Source organism: Chanodichthys erythropterus, chromosome 10 (assembly GCF_024489055.1).
Source record: "Chanodichthys erythropterus isolate Z2021 chromosome 10, ASM2448905v1, whole genome shotgun sequence".
NCBI classification, from domain to species: Eukaryota; Metazoa; Chordata; class Actinopteri; order Cypriniformes; family Xenocyprididae; genus Chanodichthys; species Chanodichthys erythropterus.
In genome coordinates, this window is record NC_090230.1 from 27,110,376 (window position 1) to 27,130,231 (window position 19,856).

General features: G+C 32.6%; 4 protein-coding genes across 7 annotated transcripts in view; 2 read left to right on the forward strand and 2 right to left on the reverse strand.

Moving 5' to 3' along the window:
• Positions 1–4,182, reverse strand: part of impact (impact RWD domain protein) — a 38,311-nt gene extending 34,129 nt beyond the window's left edge. The window contains exons 1-6 of one of the 3 annotated variants that reach the window (XM_067396844.1): positions 4,130–4,182; positions 3,885–3,956; positions 3,693–3,821; positions 3,558–3,610; positions 3,418–3,474; positions 3,245–3,324 (exon numbers count right to left, since the gene is read on the reverse strand). In XM_067396844.1, coding sequence (XP_067252945.1) covers positions 3,245–3,324; positions 3,418–3,474; positions 3,558–3,610; positions 3,693–3,821; positions 3,885–3,926 — 361 coding nt within the window. In that variant the 5' untranslated portion in view covers positions 3,927–3,956; positions 4,130–4,182. Of the gene's footprint in view, positions 1–3,244; positions 3,325–3,411; positions 3,475–3,557; positions 3,611–3,692; positions 3,822–3,884; positions 3,957–4,117 lie in introns of all 3 variants that reach the window. The other 2 variants (XM_067396841.1, XM_067396843.1) reach the window with 2 other exon arrangements.
• A 1,076-nt stretch (positions 4,183–5,258) lies between these two features.
• Positions 5,259–8,595, forward strand: ing5a (inhibitor of growth family, member 5a). The gene is made up of 8 exons (XM_067398867.1): positions 5,259–5,395; positions 5,883–5,954; positions 6,105–6,271; positions 7,626–7,737; positions 7,830–7,932; positions 8,143–8,278; positions 8,361–8,422; positions 8,508–8,595. The coding sequence occupies exons 1-8, from the start codon at positions 5,359–5,361 to the stop codon at positions 8,545–8,547; spliced, it is 729 nt and encodes a 242-aa protein (XP_067254968.1). The 5' UTR covers positions 5,259–5,358; the 3' UTR covers positions 8,548–8,595.
• Positions 8,596–8,732: 137 nt separating this feature from the next.
• cep19 (centrosomal protein 19) lies at positions 8,733–13,968 on the reverse strand. Its single transcript, XM_067398870.1, has 3 exons — positions 13,899–13,968; positions 13,290–13,443; positions 8,733–10,433 (listed from the first exon to the last, which is right to left on the reverse strand). The coding sequence occupies exons 2-3, from the start codon at positions 13,417–13,419 to the stop codon at positions 10,075–10,077; spliced, it is 489 nt and encodes a 162-aa protein (XP_067254971.1). The 5' UTR covers positions 13,420–13,443; positions 13,899–13,968; the 3' UTR covers positions 8,733–10,074.
• Positions 13,969–14,012: 44 nt separating this feature from the next.
• Positions 14,013–18,311, forward strand: pigx (phosphatidylinositol glycan anchor biosynthesis, class X). Of its 2 annotated transcripts, none has more exons than XM_067398868.1 (6): positions 14,013–14,144; positions 14,232–14,307; positions 14,389–14,521; positions 14,614–14,809; positions 14,881–14,981; positions 18,073–18,311. In XM_067398868.1, exons 1-6 carry the CDS (start codon positions 14,078–14,080, stop codon positions 18,208–18,210), a joined length of 711 nt encoding a protein of 236 aa, XP_067254969.1. In that variant the 5' UTR covers positions 14,013–14,077; the 3' UTR covers positions 18,211–18,311. The 2 variants fall into 2 exon arrangements, with proteins under 2 accessions (XP_067254969.1, XP_067254970.1); XM_067398869.1 differs by having other exon boundaries at positions 14,037–14,144; positions 14,235–14,307.
• The last annotated feature ends 1,545 nt before the right edge of the window (positions 18,312–19,856 follow it).

Here is a 19,856-nt window from a genome sequence, read left to right on the forward strand (position 1 = left end):
AAAAGCGCCAGCTAAATAAATAATTGTAAATGTGTGAATGTTGTTGAAATCCAATCCAAGCCGCAGCAACTACACACCACGCTCTCTTGACTCTGCCAGCATTTTTCACAGCATGATTATGCCGAGTTTTTATAACTTCCTGGTTATTTGAGATTCTTCTCTCCACCTACCAGTTTTGAACAATGAAAAAAGAGGCTGCTTTCCGCAAGCTGAAGGGTCTATTACTTCTAGGTTAATGACAGGCCGTGTACCTGATTGCCGGCAGGCCCTGTGCACCTGTTTCAATTGTGCCTCCTTCCTGTATATTTCCACAGAGAACGCTGTATGCCTCCTATTCTTTTCAAAGGGCTGATGAAACCACAGATCTGAACATTTGCTTGATTTCTCTACATCTAGCACCTACATCAGTGAGGCTTTTTTTTGCATCTGGCTTTTCTGGGTACAAAAATGGTCATGTGTAATTTCCATCTGCCGGTGGAACGCTGTGTTCTTTAAAAGCCAGAGGGAATAAAGGACAGCATGATACCCTTCCTGACTGTAATTCCCCCCATTCCAGAGTTCACTTTTTACACAAATGAGCGTGTTTCCAGTGAGGCCGCTCAAAACAAAAAGCCCAGGAAACACAACAAAACCCTAGTGGGGCTTTAACACAAAGGGCAATTAGTCCACAGAAGGAGCGTCTGGAGCCAAAAGCTGAAATACACTCCAGCCTGTGCCGTTAATGAGCAGATGGATTGTACTGTCTGGGAAAAGACAACTTTAGTTGACCTCTCCCTGTCTGGTTTTGACTTTTTGTAACAGTATCTGCTTTTTAGCTACTTACAACATTTAAATCAACACTTGGTTTACAAGACATGCAAGAAGCAATGGCGTTTCCCACCAAATTCACACACATGCCACATTAATAATTAAGAGTCTAGAGGAAGATAACGAATATTGACTTGCGTATGGGGCACTTGTGCAACAGGTGAGTTTAAATAATCCGAGTATATTCTTGACTTTACGATCTAATTTCTAACCCTAGACATGGACCTCTTTATACAGACTAGATATGCATCAATAATGATTTTTAGCATTCTCATAAAACATTTCAGACGAGACAAATGGTGTGGCCATCTACTGCCCTCTAGTGTATAACAATATATTATTGGTATATATATTAGACATGAAACTATCAATCAGGCTCCTTCAACTCACAATTATGTACACGGGAAACTTTATACACATGGTACGACACGGATTAGTTTAAATAAACCAGCTAGGTACATAAAAAATGGTTTATGTGTCAAGGGCTTGGATGTTACTCAAGCACACATCAACCCATGCTTCAGAAAAGCCACTTCGAATATTGAATGATCATTTTTAAAATTACATTAAAGATAACTAAACTAAGTTATTTGTCCAGGCTAATTATTCAGCACAAAATACAAACTACAAAAATAAAAACTCTTATAAAGCAATAATTATGGGTTTAACGAGGCAAAAGTCGTAGTTAATAGTGAGAATTGGACCATAAACTAAAGTGTGACCAATATAATATATGAAACACATTAAATATTATATTTAATTTACTGTTCAAATGTTTGGGATGTAAATCATTAATACTTTTATTCAGCAAGGACACATTAACAAAAGTGACTGTAAAGACATTAATAATGTTAGAAAAGATTTCTATTTCGAATAAATATTATTCTTAACTTTTTATTCGTCAAAAAATCCTAAGAAACAAAATGTGTCACGGTTTCCACAAAAACATTGTTAATAATAATCAGAAATGTTTCTTGAGCATCAAATCAGCATATTAGATTTCTGAAGGATCATGTGACACTGAAGACTAGAATAATGATGCTGAAAATTCAGCTTTGATCACAGGAATAAAATATAGCTGCAAGCAGCAATTATTGGGGCCAAGCACAAAGAAGGCACAACAAGTCATCCCAGCATCAGACTTACTGCAACATTAAGCAATTAAAGACATATTTAGGCAAAATGACAGAAAAATCATAAATACCTTCAATAATAATGATATAATGATTAATCACTTTCATCCAATAGGTGGCGCTGTGACCAAATTGTTGTGGTATGGTCAAAGTAAGGTGACAGTGACTCATGCAAAGTTTGGTGTCGATATGCCAAAGCATTTCAGAGATCCAGCTTCAAGAGTCCGTTTTGCATTGTGCCTCAAATTCGTATACGAAAACAGTTTGATGTATCGACTTGAAATCCATAACTTTTTGTCAGCATGGTCTGAAGATGATACAGTTTGATTTTTGTGAAAATCGGAGCAACGGTCTAGGAGGAGTTTGAAAAAGTAGGTTATTAAAGAAAAACAATATGGCGGACAGGAAGTTCAGCTGACTATGGCAAATTTGATATCTGTGTTCTCAGCATGACCCAAGGAATCTACTGAGTTACCAGTTTCATTACAATAGGTTAATATAGTCAAAAGTTATTAGCATATTTGTAAATTTTGCTATTACGTTTGACCACAAGGTGGCGCTATGCCGAAACTTTTGAGAACTGTCAGGGCATGGTGCCAAATTCCCATACCGAGTTCCGTAACGATACGCTAATGTGTTCATAAAATACAAAATTCAAAATGGCTGACATGGGAAAATTAGAAATCATCCGAATGTAAAGAGACCAAATTTAAGATTTTTGGACAAACTATTCAGAAGTTATAAGCAAAAATATATTTTCATATCTCCGCAACAGGAGGTGGCGCTGCGCCGAAACATTGCATGTTGCCTGAGGCCATGCTTGTGATGACATGTACCAAGTTTGGTCTGAATATGATAAAGCGTTGTGGAGATACATGCTTATGTCTATTTTCGCAAGCGCTACGTAAAATTAGTTTGTGTGTTTTTCGAAAACAGTTTGAGATTAGAGTTAGAGACTCCAAATTTGCTATGGACAAAGGTCAGACTGTCGTCTATCTGTGTGCCAAATTTCATAACTTTCCTGCAAGCGGTTCTATGGGCTGTCATAGACTTCCAGAGCGGAAACGGAAGAATAATAATATTTATTACAATAGTTGCCTACACACCTTCGGTGCTTGGCCCCTAATTAAATTTTACAATATATTCACATAGTAAACAGCTACTTTACATTGTAATGATATTCGCTGTTTTTTTTTTTTTACTGTATTTTTAATCAAATAAAATATGCACAAAAGAGACTTCTTTCAAAAACATTTAACTTTTGAATGGTAGCGCACACATCCAGACAGATTCTCCAATCTTACCTGCACTTTGTGATTTTTCCATGAGGAATTCCCTTATTTTCTCCACCCAGAGGTACAGGATACTCTCCCCAGTGTTCTCCCTGAACAAGAAAATCTCTCAAAAACATGACGCACATTTCATAACACTCTGTGGATCCAGTCATAGATTACACATTACACATACTCACACATACAGCTCCTCTAAACTGTTGGACAGAGTCATTCGGTCTCGTCCCCGGAGCCAGGCAGCGCTGTCAGGAGAAAACCAACACCAATCTGAGGATATTTAGCTAATATCTCTATGTGGCTCTAAACTGGAAGGAAATAAACATACTTGATTTGATATATTGGAGGTGCTGAGCTCGGGTAATCCGGAGGAAGTATGATCTTCAAACAAACAGTGACAGTCATTTAATATTCATGAGCGTGTTTAGCATATTCTAATAAGTTTAATCTATGAATCATATACCTGTAAACAGACCGTCCATTTGGGCTGATGGGTGTCATCTGATATTCTGATGCAGAAAACTCTCGTAGCTTCATCAATCACACACCATTCATCACCATAGATGGAGGAAAGAGCTTCAATCTCCTCTATCTGTGTCAGAGAAACATCAGCTCAGCTCATCACGTCATCACGACAGAGAAACACGTGTCATACCTGAGACTGCAGGTCAGCGTCATTCTCCTCTGATGAGTCCATCTAATTCAACACATCACTGCAGAAAACTTCCTGTTGAGCACAAATGTCACTCTTAAAGTCGGACTTATTAGTATGTATATATGCATTATGAATATGTATAAAACTCATATGTATATTAATATAACGTAACGATCGATTGAAACAGTGAGAAGTACATTTATATATACTTTAAAGTTACAGAAAAAACGCACATGTGATCTTACAGTAGGAAAGTCTCAAAACAACACAAGTGAAAGCCATTCACAGTACTTCCGGGTTAGAGCATAGTGATCACGTGGGCACCAGAGATTTTTATTTTTATTTTTATTTTTTAATTTGCATATGAACAATAACATAAAAGGCCAACATAATTTAAATTATAAATCTTCACAGACTGAGAAATAACAAAGTGTAATACATAATATCACAACAAAACCAAATAAAAACATAAAATAAAATTAACTACAAAAAAACACTGTAGGGGATTAATTCAAATTGGCAATAAGGCCATATTGATTAAACAAATCAAGTATTTTTTTGGCTTTATATGTTCTCATAATTTTTAAGGCATCAGTATATAGGGTTATCTCTTTATATTAAATATATTAAACTGGGGTACAGTTTGGCACCCAAGATTGCATTTTTGTCATTGTTTTAATTTTCTTTTATTGTACATATGTATTTGGAAATGAAAAATGTAGAATATATATATATATATATATATATATATATATGTGTGTGTGTGTGTGTGTGTGTGTGTGTGTGTGTGTGAACTATCATAACGAATTCGAATTATTAATATTAATGTATTTATTTTTTAATGTTTTAAATATTAATATGAATGTACATACAATTAATATATTAAATATAATATGCTATAGTACATTATTGACGTATTCTAAAAAAAAATATCATTAATATTATATAATAAAATATTGCATATAATAAAACATTAATGTGAAAGAATAAAAGGTCCATATTATATGGAATAAATATTATATTAATAATATTTATTTAAAAAGCTCTTATATTACTAATATAAATGTTTAAACTCCATTCAATTTATATATTGAATAGTATTATATTACCGAAGTGTAAATAAATAAATACTTTATATATTTGGTCATTAATTTAATAGAATATTATGTGTATCTATCTATCTATCTATCTATCTATCTATCTATCTATCTATCTATCTATCTATCTATCTATCTATCTATCTATCTATCTATCTATCTATCTATCTATCTATCTAAGATGGAGCGACGTCGAAAGAGCACTAATGAGCCAAGCCCCACTGCCATCCAATCAAACCACGGCATTCAAAAACGTCGCCTCTCAACCACTAGCAGAGAGCTGCCTCATTAATTATTCATGACATGCCAATGTTGTTCCACCTCACGCGGGCTCGCGGAGGAGAAAAACATACTGGAAACGAGTGAAGATCGTCACCATGGCGACAGCGATTTATCTCGAACATTATCTCGATAGTGAGTACAATTAATTTACGAAAAAATACGTTGGATTTAGCGTTTTTTATGTATGCGGGATGAAGGTGTTTTAAGAGGTCCAGTTTGAGGATGTTTTGGTGGCTAATGTCAGATTAGCATTAGCAGCTTCAGCTAGTAAGCCAACAGGTTGATTAGCTTCATTTCTACTGAACAACACTGCGTAAATCCATTTTATTCTTTTATTTTGTTGTTTAAGTCATTTTGTAAACATCTATTTTGAAACCAAATCAGGTTGTAAATGCAGTACAGAAAGTAGTTAGCCAGCATGCTAACAACATGCTAAGTCAACAAAGTCATGTTATTTTTCTTCTTTAATGAGATTTTATGTGTGCATATGTATTTGTAGTCTGGTATCTGTGCACTTTCTAGCCAAAGATAAATAGAGGATGATTGTAGACTCAATGTAAAAGTTTTCTCTAGTAAAAGTCAATACTTTATTTTAACTGAAATCTTTTCATGACTCTAGGCATTGAAAACCTGCCCTGTGAGCTCCAGAGAAACTTCACACTCATGCGGGAACTGGACAACAGAGCGGAGGGTGAGATACATACTGTGCTGTCTACCTAGGAGGCAATTCTGGGCATCATAGGAACATTCAGCATCATGACCCGGTCCTGGAGAAGTGGCATGAAAATAGATGTTTGTTTTTAAATTAATATTTAAAACTCTTTTTCTGCTTCTTTTGCAGAAAAGAAATGCGAAATCGACAAGCTCGCAGAGGAATACATCACTAACGTCCGGAATCTGGCCCCCGATCAGAGGGTGGAGCACCTGCAAAAGATTCAGAACGGATTCAGCAAATGCAAAGAATACAGCGACGACAAAGTGCAGCTCGCCATGCAGACGTACGAAATGGTCAGTGCCGCATTCTGGGTGCAAACCTGGAAATATCTGGGAATTTTAAATTTGTGAATTACATGCGCTATAATTTTCTGTATTTTAATTATTAAGTAGATTTTGCAATTTGAACATTGAAATTTATTCATTCATTTAAATGTGTGGGAACCTTTAATTTTTCTGTATTTATCTCTTTGTGTTATGCATGTATTTCTTTATTTAATGTTTTTTTTAATTTTATTAATTAACTTTTTATTAATATTTTGAATTTTACTTGTATATGATAATTTTAGTTACATTTTTAGCATTTTATTTTTCTATTTAAATTTTTATGCTCTATAATTTTCTGTATTTTAATTATTAAGTTGATTTTTCAATTTGAACATTGAAATTTATTCATTCATTTAAATTATTTTTTTCTGTATTTATCTCTTTGTTTTATGCATGTATTTCTTCATTTAATGTTTATTTTTTTTATATTTTTAATATTTTGAATTTTATTTGTAATTTTAGTTACATTTTTAGCAGCAGTTCTACATTTTTATTTGCTAATTTTTAGCAGGTCAACTTAAACGTATTTCAGTTTATTGCCCGGGCAACATCTGTAATTTTCATTTACTTTAAGTTTTTCAACTAATATTTATATTTTACTTTATTTCAGCTTTAGTTAAATAAACAGAAATGTTTTTAATAATTTTAGTTAAAGGATTAGTTCAATTTTAAATAAACATTTCCTGATAATTTACTCTCCTCCATGTCATCCAAGATGTTCATGTCCTTCTTTCTTCAGTCGAAAAGAAATGAAGGTTTTTGATGAAATCATTCCAGGATTATTCTCCTTATAGTGGACTTCAATGGCCTCCAAACGGTTGAAATTACAGTTTCAGTGCAGCTTCAAAGAGCTTTAAATGATACCAGACAAGGAATAAGAGTCTTATCTAGAGAAACGAATGCAGCGCCAGTTCTGTTTTTCCCGTAATTAGAATAGGGAAGGCGTAAGCATAAGCTTTTTGAAGAATACAAAAGTGCGGTTTTGGCGGAAGCACTTGGAAGGCGATCCTTTGTTTATATAAAGCATATAAATTTACATTTTTGTAGAAAATGACCGATGGTTTCTATAGATAAGAGTCGTCTGGTATCGTTAAAAGTCCACTATAAGGAGAATAATCCTGCAATGTTTTTATCAAAAACCTTCATTTCTTTTCGACTGAAGAAAGAAGGACATGAACATCTTGGATGACACGGAGGTGAGTAAATTATCAGGAAATTTTAATAGTTTGATTTAAATAGTTTTTTTTTTCATGGAAACTGCATTATTATTATTTTTTTTAGCTATTATTATTAAAAATAACCCCAAGCTTCTTCTCACTAGGTGGACAAACACATCCGAAGGCTCGATGCTGACCTCGCTCGCTTTGAGAACGAGTTGAAGGAGAAGTTGGACGTCAGCGGCTATGAAAGTCCAGACAGCCGAACACCCAAGAGTAAGACTGAATGTGGCTAGTTTCAGCCAAATACATGTATGCATATCACACTGTACATGATAAAATAAATACCAACTGCTGTCATCCGTTAGAGGTAAGTGGTAGAGGAAGCCTGAAGGAAAAACGACGCCCTAAAGGAAGAGGACGGAAATCTTCAGACGACGACTCGCCACGGAAAAAGAAAATGAAGAACAGGTGAGAGTCACATTGCGTGAACTTTAAGAAATAGTTGACCCAAAAAATGCGTTTAGCTATGTTTCCATCCGTTGTGGGATATCACATAAAACAATAAATTTTGCAACCAATTTATAGGTGACATTGGATGGAAACGCTTCTTTATTCATAAATGTTTTATGCAATTTTCCAATTTTTACACGATAACTATATACACTTTGTTTTCCGCAGCCCTGAGTTCTCTGAATCCATCTTACCAGTTCATCCGTCAGACGTCTTAGACATGCCCGTGGATCCCAACGAACCCACATACTGCCTGTGTCACCAAGTGTCATATGGAGAAATGATCGGATGCGACAACCCGGATGTACGAGCGGATCTCATGTGCATTCATGTTTTTTAGCCTTTCCTCAGTGTAATCATTTAACAAAACATGCTTTTCTTAACAGTGTCCCATTGAGTGGTTTCACTTCGCCTGTGTTGATCTGACAACAAAACCCAAAGGGAAATGGTATGTGGGTCTGTTCAGAGTTGAGGAACCGTCAATGTATTTGTTAAGGAAGATCAACAACCAACTTTTCTTTTCTTTCTTCCAGGTTCTGTCCACGATGCACCCAGGATCGAAAGAAAAAATGAGACGTTGAGAAGATTACATTTCTATATGAATATATATATATATATATACGTATGCATACATATGTATTTTGTGGTAAAATAGGATAATATATACTCCTTTATATGGCCATGATGAAATATATGAGGGTCACGAGGAAACAAAGTTTTTATTTTTCAAAGTACTTGAAATGTTTCCATTTGTTTAAGTTTCATTCTTTGTTGTCAAATTGTCTTTTTTAGGCAATCTCGGATATATTATATATGATATAGGCTATATTTTTTCCCCCTCTCTTTACTTACTGATTATTTTTATGAAGCTTCAAGCATCCAAACTATCACTCTTGTGCTTTGCTCATGAAATGTTTTTAGTCGTTTGGCTCGATTTCGCAGCCAACATACGATTGTATTTCCTGCTCTTGCACTTAAAGTACAATGCGACTACTTTTCCTGCAAATACCGATTTGCTATGTAATTCTCCCTGTTGTTAGAGAGAAGTGAAACTTTGAAGTGCAAGTGTGGGGTTTTATTGTTCCTAATTGTGTAATTGCAGACAATACCCCAAAATCACAAGAGGTATAAGTGGCATCATTTGAGGCTCTTCCGCTCGAGTTGGACAATCGAATTCCGCTTCATTTTTTGCTTCGTTACCGAGAATCTTTTGCAGAAATCAAAGCGATAACCACTGCGTTTCAAACTCCATCTCCAAGAAAGCAACAGTGCACGTGCGACGTCTCGTTGTTGAATGTTTTAAATGCACGATTTTGGCAGTATCTGCCGTCTTTTCTCCAGCAGCTTTGATGCACTTTTTAATCGACCGGACTAAGCACTCTGCACTCGCTTTCGGATTCAAAGCCGTTTTTATTGCTGTAAAGGTCGGCAACCCAAACAAAATGTCAGAGGATCTACCAAAGTGAGATTAAGCAGTGTCAACGCTGCTCTTGTGTTATTTTATGATTCTATATGTGATCCAAATATAAAACATGAGATATTACTTCTATTATATTGACGTGAGACTACCTTATTGAACACAAGTACATGTACGTCTTTATATCGTGTCATCAGTAGTGGGTAGAATCCACAGGGTTGAAAGTGTGACAATCAAGTAGCGTTTTATTTTTTCATGTTTAACTGTCCCTGGATATATGGACTAGACGTTCCGTACAGCTTTTCATAAAAACAAATAAATATTTACCATTAAAACTCAAATGTGTCAAGTATTGTGATGATATTGAACAGTAATGATGCTTTAGTGTCATTACTTTTTAGTATTCATATTGTAGCAGTAGAGGAAACCCATGTTTATATGTTGATAAAAGATAAATTTGTGTTTATCATCATCAGGGTTTCCATGTCCTCATTTTTTTTTATATTTACTGAATTCAATATTTAGAAGTTTGTGATGTCAAAGATCCAAAGGGGTTTAACTGTTACAGAAGCCCTTATGTACCATTGGAAATGAATAGACCAAAAAGCATGTTCATCATCCCCATGATGCACCAGTTCTCCATGTGTTTCCACTTCTAAATCCATCCCAGTGTCCTTGATCTTCTAAAACTCATCATCGGACTGCTCTTCGTCCCAGCTGCACGTCTCTCGCACGCTGTTCTCTGGAAACTCCACTTCCAGATCGTACACAAAGTCTGGATCCTCTTTGCGTCTGCGGTTGCGTTCGAACAGCTCGTCCATCTGGGCCTTCTTGCGGTTCAGCTCTTCATCGCTCAGTTTATTCAGGTCCTCGTCGTTGGGGTCGGACCCCCGGTGGGCAGCGAGACTCTGGTCCAGGCTGAGGCCCTGCAGATGATCGCGGAGGATGAGATGAAGTCTCTCCAGCTGAGCCAAAGACACGGACTCCAGATAGACGCTGTGACGGACATGATGCTTCATCCTCTCTGCTGCCTGGTTGCAGTCTGGAAAGAAGGTAGCGACACTTTTATGGCAATGTACATTAAGTCAGTATTTCATGTGGATGAAAGTATAATGGTTTGTTCATGCATTACATAATGTTACAATCTCAAAAACTCTAGTCTCTGACAGATAAATGGATTTGCCTACACATGTAGTCTTTTGGTAGATTATTGTAATCTGTGATTTGAGCACTGCCACACTCTATTTCTTTGGGGTGTCCAAGTGGTAGTTGAGGACCACTTCCATTCTTGTTTTTAGAGAAATTTATGTGGGCGAATCTCACAAAACCCTTCAATAAAATGACTTGGCCATATTTTGAATTTCATTTCTTTGGGGCATCCCTCAGGGTTATAGTTGAGGACCACTTCCATTCTTGTTTTTAGAGAAATTTATGTGGGCGAATCTCACAAAACCCTTCAATAAAATGACTTGGCCATATTTTGAATTTCATTTCTTTGGGGCATCCCTCAGGGTTATAGTTGAGGACCACTTCCATTCTTGTTTTTAGAGAAATGTATGTGGACAAGTCTGACAAAACCCCTCAATGAAATGACTTGGCCATATTTTCAACGTTGTTTCTCTGAGGCGTTCCTCTGGGTTATTGTTGAGGGCCACTTTTGTTCATGTTTTTAGAGAAATGTTTGCAGGTGAATCTCTCAAAACTCCTCAATAAAATGACTAGATCATATTTCGAACTTCATTTTTTGGGGGCATCCCTCAGGTTTCTAGGTAAGGACCAGTTTTGTTCATGTTTTTAGATAAATGTTTGTGAGTGAATCTCACAAAACCCCTCAATAAAACATCTAGGCCATATTTCGAACTTCATTTGTTTGGGGTGCCTCTCGGGGTTCTAGTTGAGGACCGCTTTTGTTCATGTTTTTAGAGAAATGTTTGTATGCAAATCTCTCAAAACCTCTCAATAAAATGTCATATTTCAAACTTTTTTGGGGGCATCCCTCAGGGTTATAGTTGAGGGCCAATGTTGTTCTTGTTTTTAGAGAAATGTATGTGGGCGAATCTCACAAAACCTCTCAATAAAATGTCATATTTCAAACTTTTTTTGGGGCATCCCTCAGGGTTATTGTTGAGGGCCACTTTTGTTCATGTTTTTAGAGAAATCTTTGCAGGCGAATCTCTCAGAACTCCTCAATAAAATGACTATATCATATTTCGAACTTCATTTTTTTGGGGCGTCCCTCAGGTTTCCAGGTAAGGACCAGTTTTGTTCTTGTTTTTAGAGAAACGTTTGTAGGCGAATCTCTCAAAACCTCTCAATAAAATGTCATATTTCAAACTTAATTTCTCTGAGGCATCCCTCAGGGTTATAGTTGAGGGCCAATTTTGTTCATGTTTTTAGAGAAATGTATGTGGGCGAATCTCACAAAACCCCTTAATAAAACGACTAGATCATATTTCGAACTTCATTTTTGGGGGGGGGGGGGGGGGGGAATTACGCAGGGTTCTAGTTGAGGGCCACTTTGATTCTTGTTTTTAGAGAAATGTATGTGGGTGAATATCACAGAACCCCTCAATAAAACATCTAGGTCATATTTCGAACTTCATTTTTTTGGGGCATCCCTCAGGGTTATAGTTAAGGACCACTTTTGTTCTTGTTTTTAGATGTGGGCAAGTCTGATAAAATGTCTAGGCCAGTGGTTCCCAACCATATTCCTGGGCTGTGTTCCAGTTATTTTTTTTTTACCCTTCCCTCGCTAACTTCCCTCAGTCTCGTTGACTCGGATGTACGTCATTGCTTACGTTGCGTGAGTGCCCACTACTGGCGGAACTCGTGCAATGGGCTGAACTGGAACGTCCTAAGCCCTTGATCACTTGGAATCTGCTGTGGAGTTGATTTATTATTTATTTTTTCCTTATGAAACTGTTTAATGCACCATTCTATATGCATATAGGTGTGTTTGTGTTGTTTTAGATATTTAAAATATATCATAGAGTTGTTTGTGGTGGGGTAAATTAAACGCGATATGCAGTGACGTCACAATCGTGTTGCATTGTGGTATATGGAGCTGACTGAAGTCTACATATGAAGTAGACCGATTTTGACCGAGGGAGTGAGGGTCTCTCCATATAAACTTCCCTCATCCACTTCACGAAGCAGGGATTACCCCGCGGGGAAGTGTTTAGGGAAGTTTGTGAGTGCGTGTCTAAACGTGGAGTGGAACGCAGCCTTGGAGGCCCCCCAACACTGCACATTTTGTATGTCTCCTTTATCAAGCACACCTGAATCAAGTCATCAGCTCATTAGCAGAGACTCCAAGACCAGAAATGGGAATGTCAGACAAAGGAGACATGGAAAATGCAGTGTTGGGGGGCCTCAAGGAACGTGGTTGGGAACCACTGGTCTAGGTCATATTTCGAACGTTGTTTCTCTGAGGCGTTCCTCAGGGTTATAGTTGAGGACTAGTTTTGTTCATGTTTTTAGATAAATGTTTGTATGCGAATCTCACAAAAGCCCTTAATAAAACATCATTTCTTTGGGGTGCCCCTCAGGGTTATAGTTAAGGACCACTTTTGTTCTTGTTTTAAGAGAAATGGATGTGGGCGAATCTCACAAAACCCCTCAATAAAACATCTAGGTCATATTTTGAACTTCATTTCTTTGGGGCGTCCCTCAGGTTTCTAGGTAAGGACCAGTTTTGTTCATGTTTTTAGAGAAATGTTTGTATGCGAATCTCTCAAAACTCCTCAATAAAATGACTAGATCATATTTAGAACTTTTTCTTTTGGGCATCCCTCGGGGTTCTAGTTGAGGATCACTTTTTCTCTGAGAGAAATGTATTTGGGTGAATCTCAAAAAACCTGTCAAGAACAAGCCTAGGTCATATTTCAGACTGACTTACCTGAATACTGAGAGAAGTTCCTCACAGGTATGATCCTTTTTCGCATCTTGCTGGTGTTCTTGTTCTCATAAACAAGGATGATTGAAGGTGGAATAAATTTCACTCCACATTGCTTTGCCACTATAGACATTTTCACTCATGCTTGCATTTCCAGCTGCAAAATCAAATGAGAAATATTGTCCATGAAGGATCAACCAATAGTTATCCATAAATAGTATTATAAAAAATGTGTATGCACACAAATCTTAAAGACAGTAAAATAAATAGTAATGTTAATATTTATTTGAATAATGCTTTAAAATTATTACTGTTTTATTTACTATTAAATCAATATATTAATTTATTGTTGCAGCTATATTAAATTATTGCTGTGCTAAATACTATATTTGCTTATTAATATTATGTGTGTTAGTAAAATAGATAGATTGAACTGTAATCATATCTGATATTAGTATTAGTAACCATAGTAACAGACTCTACCGGAATATTTATCGTTTGATTGACGCTGAATCTATCGAGACGGTTTAATTAAAGGCACAGGCTCACATTTAATATGCAATACATGAGCTCGTAAATAAACCAGAAATTAAGTATAAGACAAAATCATACCCTTGTTTTGGTTATTTGATCAAGGTTTCCATGCTTCCTCTTCACTGCTTTATCCCTTTCTTCTGATGATGAGGGAGTTTCGCGCACGAGACGCTCATTAGCGCCATCTGCCGGACGGATGTTAGTAAACACGGAAGTAAATGGACAAATCGGGATTACAGCATGAGCTCTGATCGACAATGTGTAATTTTTATTATTTATTAGCAACTCTGTTGTATTTTATCCACCATGGAAACTCGCAAAAAGGTATTTATAAAGCTGGTTAATTTATTAGTTATCTGAAATGAAAATAAAACCTTGTACTAAACTAAATTTCTGCATTTTCCCATTCAGCAGATAATTGTTTTCCATCTGAATTCTTGGAGTCATTGTCAATGTCTGTGAAGATTACCAAAGCAGGATTTCACAGGTATCCTCTTACTTTTAGGATTATTCATTTGTTTATGCAGTTCATGATGTTTTAAATGGTTTAATGTTGTTTGGTTTATAGGGATCTTCAATACAGTGTTCAGTGGGGAAAAGTAGATCATGATGTGAAAGCTTTACTGGTCCAGAAGCTGCCAAGTGGAGTTTATATGGATGAATATCAGCTGGAAACTCTAAAACAAGACACCGGTTTGGAAGTGAGCAGTTTCAGCATCATGCTAAATGTTTTGCATATGAATATTTATTGACTTTACCTTTTAATTGAGATGAACTTGAACTTTTTTTTTAGGTTCTTCTGGATTCAAAGGTTGATCTGGAAGCTCCAGAATATCTGTCTTCTGGTTTCACAGCTCTGGTTTTTCTCTCTGGAAAACACGAGGCGACGGTCCCCGTTCACGGCCGATATCACAGACCCTCCAACTCCAGCCAGAAACGAGTGACTGTAGATATCGAGTCACCGAGGCTGTTACTCAGATCAGATCAGTGTAAGTTAGCTGGACACAAGCAGATAAACACACTGACATGAACTCAAGCTCATCTGTGTTTCATTATAAAGGCGAGACACTGAGAGCCCGTGTCCATCATGCAGTGACCGACGCTCCCTGTACCGTCAGGAACCACAGCTTCTGCTCATGGCTGGAGATCCGGGATTTGAAGGTATAAAGTGAAACTGTAGCACATGTTCATATGACAATATCATATAAGTGATATAATAATATATAAAGTAACATTATTAGGTAATATTGTGATATAACATTAATAAGTAATATTATATAATGTAACATTAATAAGTAATGTTGTAATATAATGATATATAATACAACATTAATAAGTAATATTGTGATATAATGATATATAATGTAACATTAATAAGTAATATCGTAATATAATGATATATAATATAACATTAATAAGTAATATTGTGATATAACGATATATAATGTAACATTAATAAGTAATATCATTATATAATGTAACAATAATAAGTAATATCGTAATATAATGATATATAATGTAACATTGATAAGTAATATCCTTATGTAATGTAACATTAATAAGTAATATTGTAATATAATGATATATAATGTAACATTGATAAGTAATATCCTTATGTAATGTAACATTAATAAGTAATATTGTAATATAATGATATATAATGTAACATTAATAAGTAATATCGTAATATAATGATATATAATGTAACATTAATAAGTAATATCGTAATATAATGATATATAATATAACATTAATAAGTAATATTGTGATATAACGATATATAATATAACATTAATAAGTAATATTGTGATATAATGATATATAATGTAACATTAATAAGTAATATCGTAATATAATGATATATAATGTAACATTGATAAGTAATATCGTAATGTAACATTAATAAGTAATATTGTAATATAATGATATATAATGTAACATAAGTAATATCGTAATATAATGATATATAATATAACATTAATAAGTAATATTGTGATATAACGATATATAATGTAACATTAATAAGTAATATCATTATATAATGTAACAATAATAAGTAATATCGTAATATAATGATATATAATGTAACATTGATAAGTAATATCCTTATGTAATGTAACATTAATAAGTAATATTGTAATATAATGATATATAATGTAACATTGATAAGTAATATCCTTATGTAATGTAACATTAATAAGTAATATTGTAATATAATGATATATAATATAACATTAATAAGTAATATCGTAATATAATGATATATAATATAACATTAATAAGTAATATTGTGATATAACGATATATAATATAACATTAATAAGTAATATTGTGATATAATGATATATAATGTAACATTAATAAGTAATATCGTAATATAATGATATATAATGTAACATTGATAAGTAATATCGTAATGTAACATTAATAAGTAATATCATGATATCATGTCATATAATGAAACATTAAGTAATATCGTTATATAATGCAACATTAATAAGTAATATTGTAATATAATGATATATAATATAACATTAATAAGTAATATTGTGATATAACGATATATAATATAACATTAATAAGTAATATTGTGATATAATGATATATAATGTAACATTAATAAGTAATATCGTAATATAATGATATATAATGTAACATTAATAAATAACATCGTAATATAATGATATATAATGTAACATTAATAAGTAATATTGTGATATAATGATATATAATGTAACATTAATAAATAATATCGTAATATAATGATATATAATATAACATTAATAAGTAATATTGTGATATAATGATATATAATGTAACATTAATAAGTAATATCGTAATATAATGATATATAATGTAACATTGATAAGTAATATCGTAATATAATGATATATAATATAACATTAATAAGTAATATTGTGATATAATGATATATAATGTAACATTAATAAGTAATATCGTAATATAATGATATATAATGTAACATTGATAAGTAATATCGTAATGTAACATTAATAAGTAACATTGTGATATAATGATATATAATGTAACATTAATAAGTAATATCATGATATCATGTCATATAATGAAACAATAAGTAATATCGTAATATAATGCAACATTAATAAGTAATATTGTAATATAATGATATATAATGTAACATTAATAAGTAATATCGTAATATAATGATATATAATGTAACATTGATAAGTAATATCGTAATATAATGATATATAATATAACATTAATAAGTAATATTGTGATATAACGATATATAATGTAACATTAATAAGTAATATTGTGATATAACGATATATAATGTAACATTAATAAGTAATATCATTATATAATGTAACATTAATAAGTAATGTATAAAATATATAATGCAATTATAAAAATAGTAGTAAATAAATAACATTTTAATATAATGTAAAATTAATATTATAATAAATACAATTTTACTGTAATGTAAAATTAATAATATGCACTGTAATTATAATAATAATAGTAAATAATGTGATATTTATAAAATAATATATAATTTAATATCATGTAATGTATATTCTAATATATAAAGTAATAATTACAACATAATTTAATCATTTTAATGTAATATTCATAATATAATAATGATAATAGTAGTAAATAGTACAATTTTAATATAAGGTAATATTTATATTCCATAATTATAATAGTAATATTAAATATTAATATATAATGTAACGATAATAACAATAATATTAAGTCATTTTAATATAATGTCATTTTATAACATTATATAATATAAATCTAATAATAGTAAATAAGGAAAAAAAACATTAAATAATAAGCAACATTTATATATATATATATATATATATATATATATATATATATATATATATATATATATATATATATATAATGTAATATTAATAACAATACTAAATCATCAATATTTCATATTCATTTCATTATTATATCAATATTTCATGTTCATTTCTATAATATAATATAATTCTAATAATAGTAAATAAGTAAATAATACAATTGTAATATATGCAATATTAATAATATAAAGTAATATAATTATAATTATAAAAGTAAATAATAAATATTTAACAAAGTTATTATATAATATTATAATAATAGTAAATAACAATATTTTAAAATAATGTAATATTTATAATAGTAATATTTTACAATAATGTATTATTTATTATACTAATATTAAATAACACATACGTTGATTTGATGTCTGCGTCTCTTGCAGGACACTGGAGCGGTGAGTCTGGAGATCCCGGTCGGTGATTCCTCCATGATCCTCAGTGTGTGTGTCGGGACCGTTCTGACGGCCGCACTGAGCTGCTTTTACCTGCTCAGATCCATCTGGAAACACGGCACCTTTTAATCACACCTTCATGTGATGTGCTGCAGATGTCTAAACGTTACACCGTAACGGTATGATCCGGACTCTCTTTCCTCTGGAATGAGGAGAATATAGTCATAGTGGATTAATAATGTTTTGTTACAGCAAAATGTGTTATTGCAATTGTAAATAAAACTGAATATTACTTTGTTTAAAAAAAGACTTTTTGTTTCCGTCTGTTATTACATCAATATTTTGAGAAATAAATGTGCATATATACACTGCCATTCAAAAGTTTAGAAACATTACTATTTTTAATGATTTTGAACAAAGTCTCTTATGCTCATTAAGGCTGCATTTATTTGATCAAAAATACATAAAAAACAAAAATATTGTGAAATATTATTACAGTTTAAAATGATTGTTTTCTATTTTAATATATTTTAAAATATAATTTATTCCTGTGATCAAAGCTGAATTTTCAGCAGCATTACTCCAGTCTTCAGTGTCACATGATCCTTCAGAAATCATTCTGATATGATGATTTATTATCAGTGTAGAAAACATTTGTGCTGCTTAATATTTTTTTGGAACTGTGATACTTTTTTCACGATTCATTGATGAATTAAAGGTTGAAAAGAACAGCATTTATTCAAAATATAAATCTTTTCTAACAATATAAATCTTTTTATCAATTTAACACATTCGTGCTGAATAAAAGTATTAATTTCTTTCGAAAAAAAGAAAGAAAAAATACTGACACCAAACTTTTGAACAGTAATGTATATTGTTACAAAAGATTTAATTTAAATAAATGCTGATATTTTTTTTAACTTTTTATTCATCAAAGAATCCTGAAAAAGTATCACGTTATAAAAAAATATTAAGCAGCTTTATTGATAATAAATCATCAGGATCATGTGACACTGAAGACTGGAGTAATGATGCTGAAAATTCAGCTTTGATCACAGGAATAAATTATATTTTAAAATATATTAAAATAGAAAACCATAATTTTAAATTGTAATAATATTTTACTATATTATTGTTTTTTGATCAAATAAATGCAGGCTTGATGAGCATAAGAGACTTCTTTCGAAAACATTAAAAATAGAAATGTTTCCAAACTTTTGACTGGTAGTGTGTGTGTATATATATATATATATATATATATACACAGACACACACACGCACAATTTCAAACAGTCAAGTCACCTTTATTTATATAGCACTTTTTACAATGTAGATTGTGTCAAAGCAGCTTTACATTGATATCTGGTGCGTAATTTTGGCTACACAACAGCTCTTAAAGAATAGTGTCAATGCAGGCAGATGTTGAATATCAAATGTAAAGTGTCCCCAACTAAGCAAGCCAAAGGCGACAGTGGCAAGGACACTACTAAGTGTATTAACTGTTATATACTTGAACTAATTGTTTTATACTTGCACTAGCATATTGTATATAACAATTAGTTCAAACTTTGACCTGAGGAGGGCAGTAATACACTTAGCAGTGTCTACACTGCTGGAATTCTAATAGAGAAGAAGAAGAAAAGAGCTAGTTCAAGATGAGCATTTATGGTTAAAATGTATACAATTTTTATTTATTTATTTTTTTGTAGAAAATGAGCGATGGTTTCTCTAGATAAGACTCTTATTCCTCATCTGGTATCGTTTAAAGCTCTTTG

Bases quoted from the DNA above. Each gene is read 5' to 3' on its own strand.
- ing5a (XM_067398867.1), top strand. From the start codon at position 5,359: ATGGCGACAGCGATTTATCTCGAACATTATCTCGATA. The intron at 8,279-8,360 runs GTACGAGCGGAT...TTTTCTTAACAG, and splicing joins TCGGATGCGACAACCCGGAT to TGTCCCATTGAGTGGTTTCA. The intron at 8,423-8,507 runs GTATGTGGGTCT...TCTTTCTTCCAG, and splicing joins ACAAAACCCAAAGGGAAATG to GTTCTGTCCACGATGCACCC.
- cep19 (XM_067398870.1), bottom strand. From the start codon at position 13,419: ATGTCTATAGTGGCAAAGCAATGTGGAGTGAAATTTATTCCACCTTCA. The intron at 10,434-13,289 runs GTAAGTCAGTCT...CCTTCTTTCCAG, and splicing joins GAACTTCTCTCAGTATTCAG to ACTGCAACCAGGCAGCAGAG.
- pigx (XM_067398868.1), top strand. From the start codon at position 14,078: ATGTGTAATTTTTATTATTTATTAGCAACTCTGTTGTATTTTATCCAC. The intron at 14,145-14,231 runs GTATTTATAAAG...TTTCCCATTCAG, and splicing joins CCATGGAAACTCGCAAAAAG to CAGATAATTGTTTTCCATCT. The intron at 14,982-18,072 runs GTATAAAGTGAA...CGTCTCTTGCAG, and splicing joins TGGAGATCCGGGATTTGAAG to GACACTGGAGCGGTGAGTCT.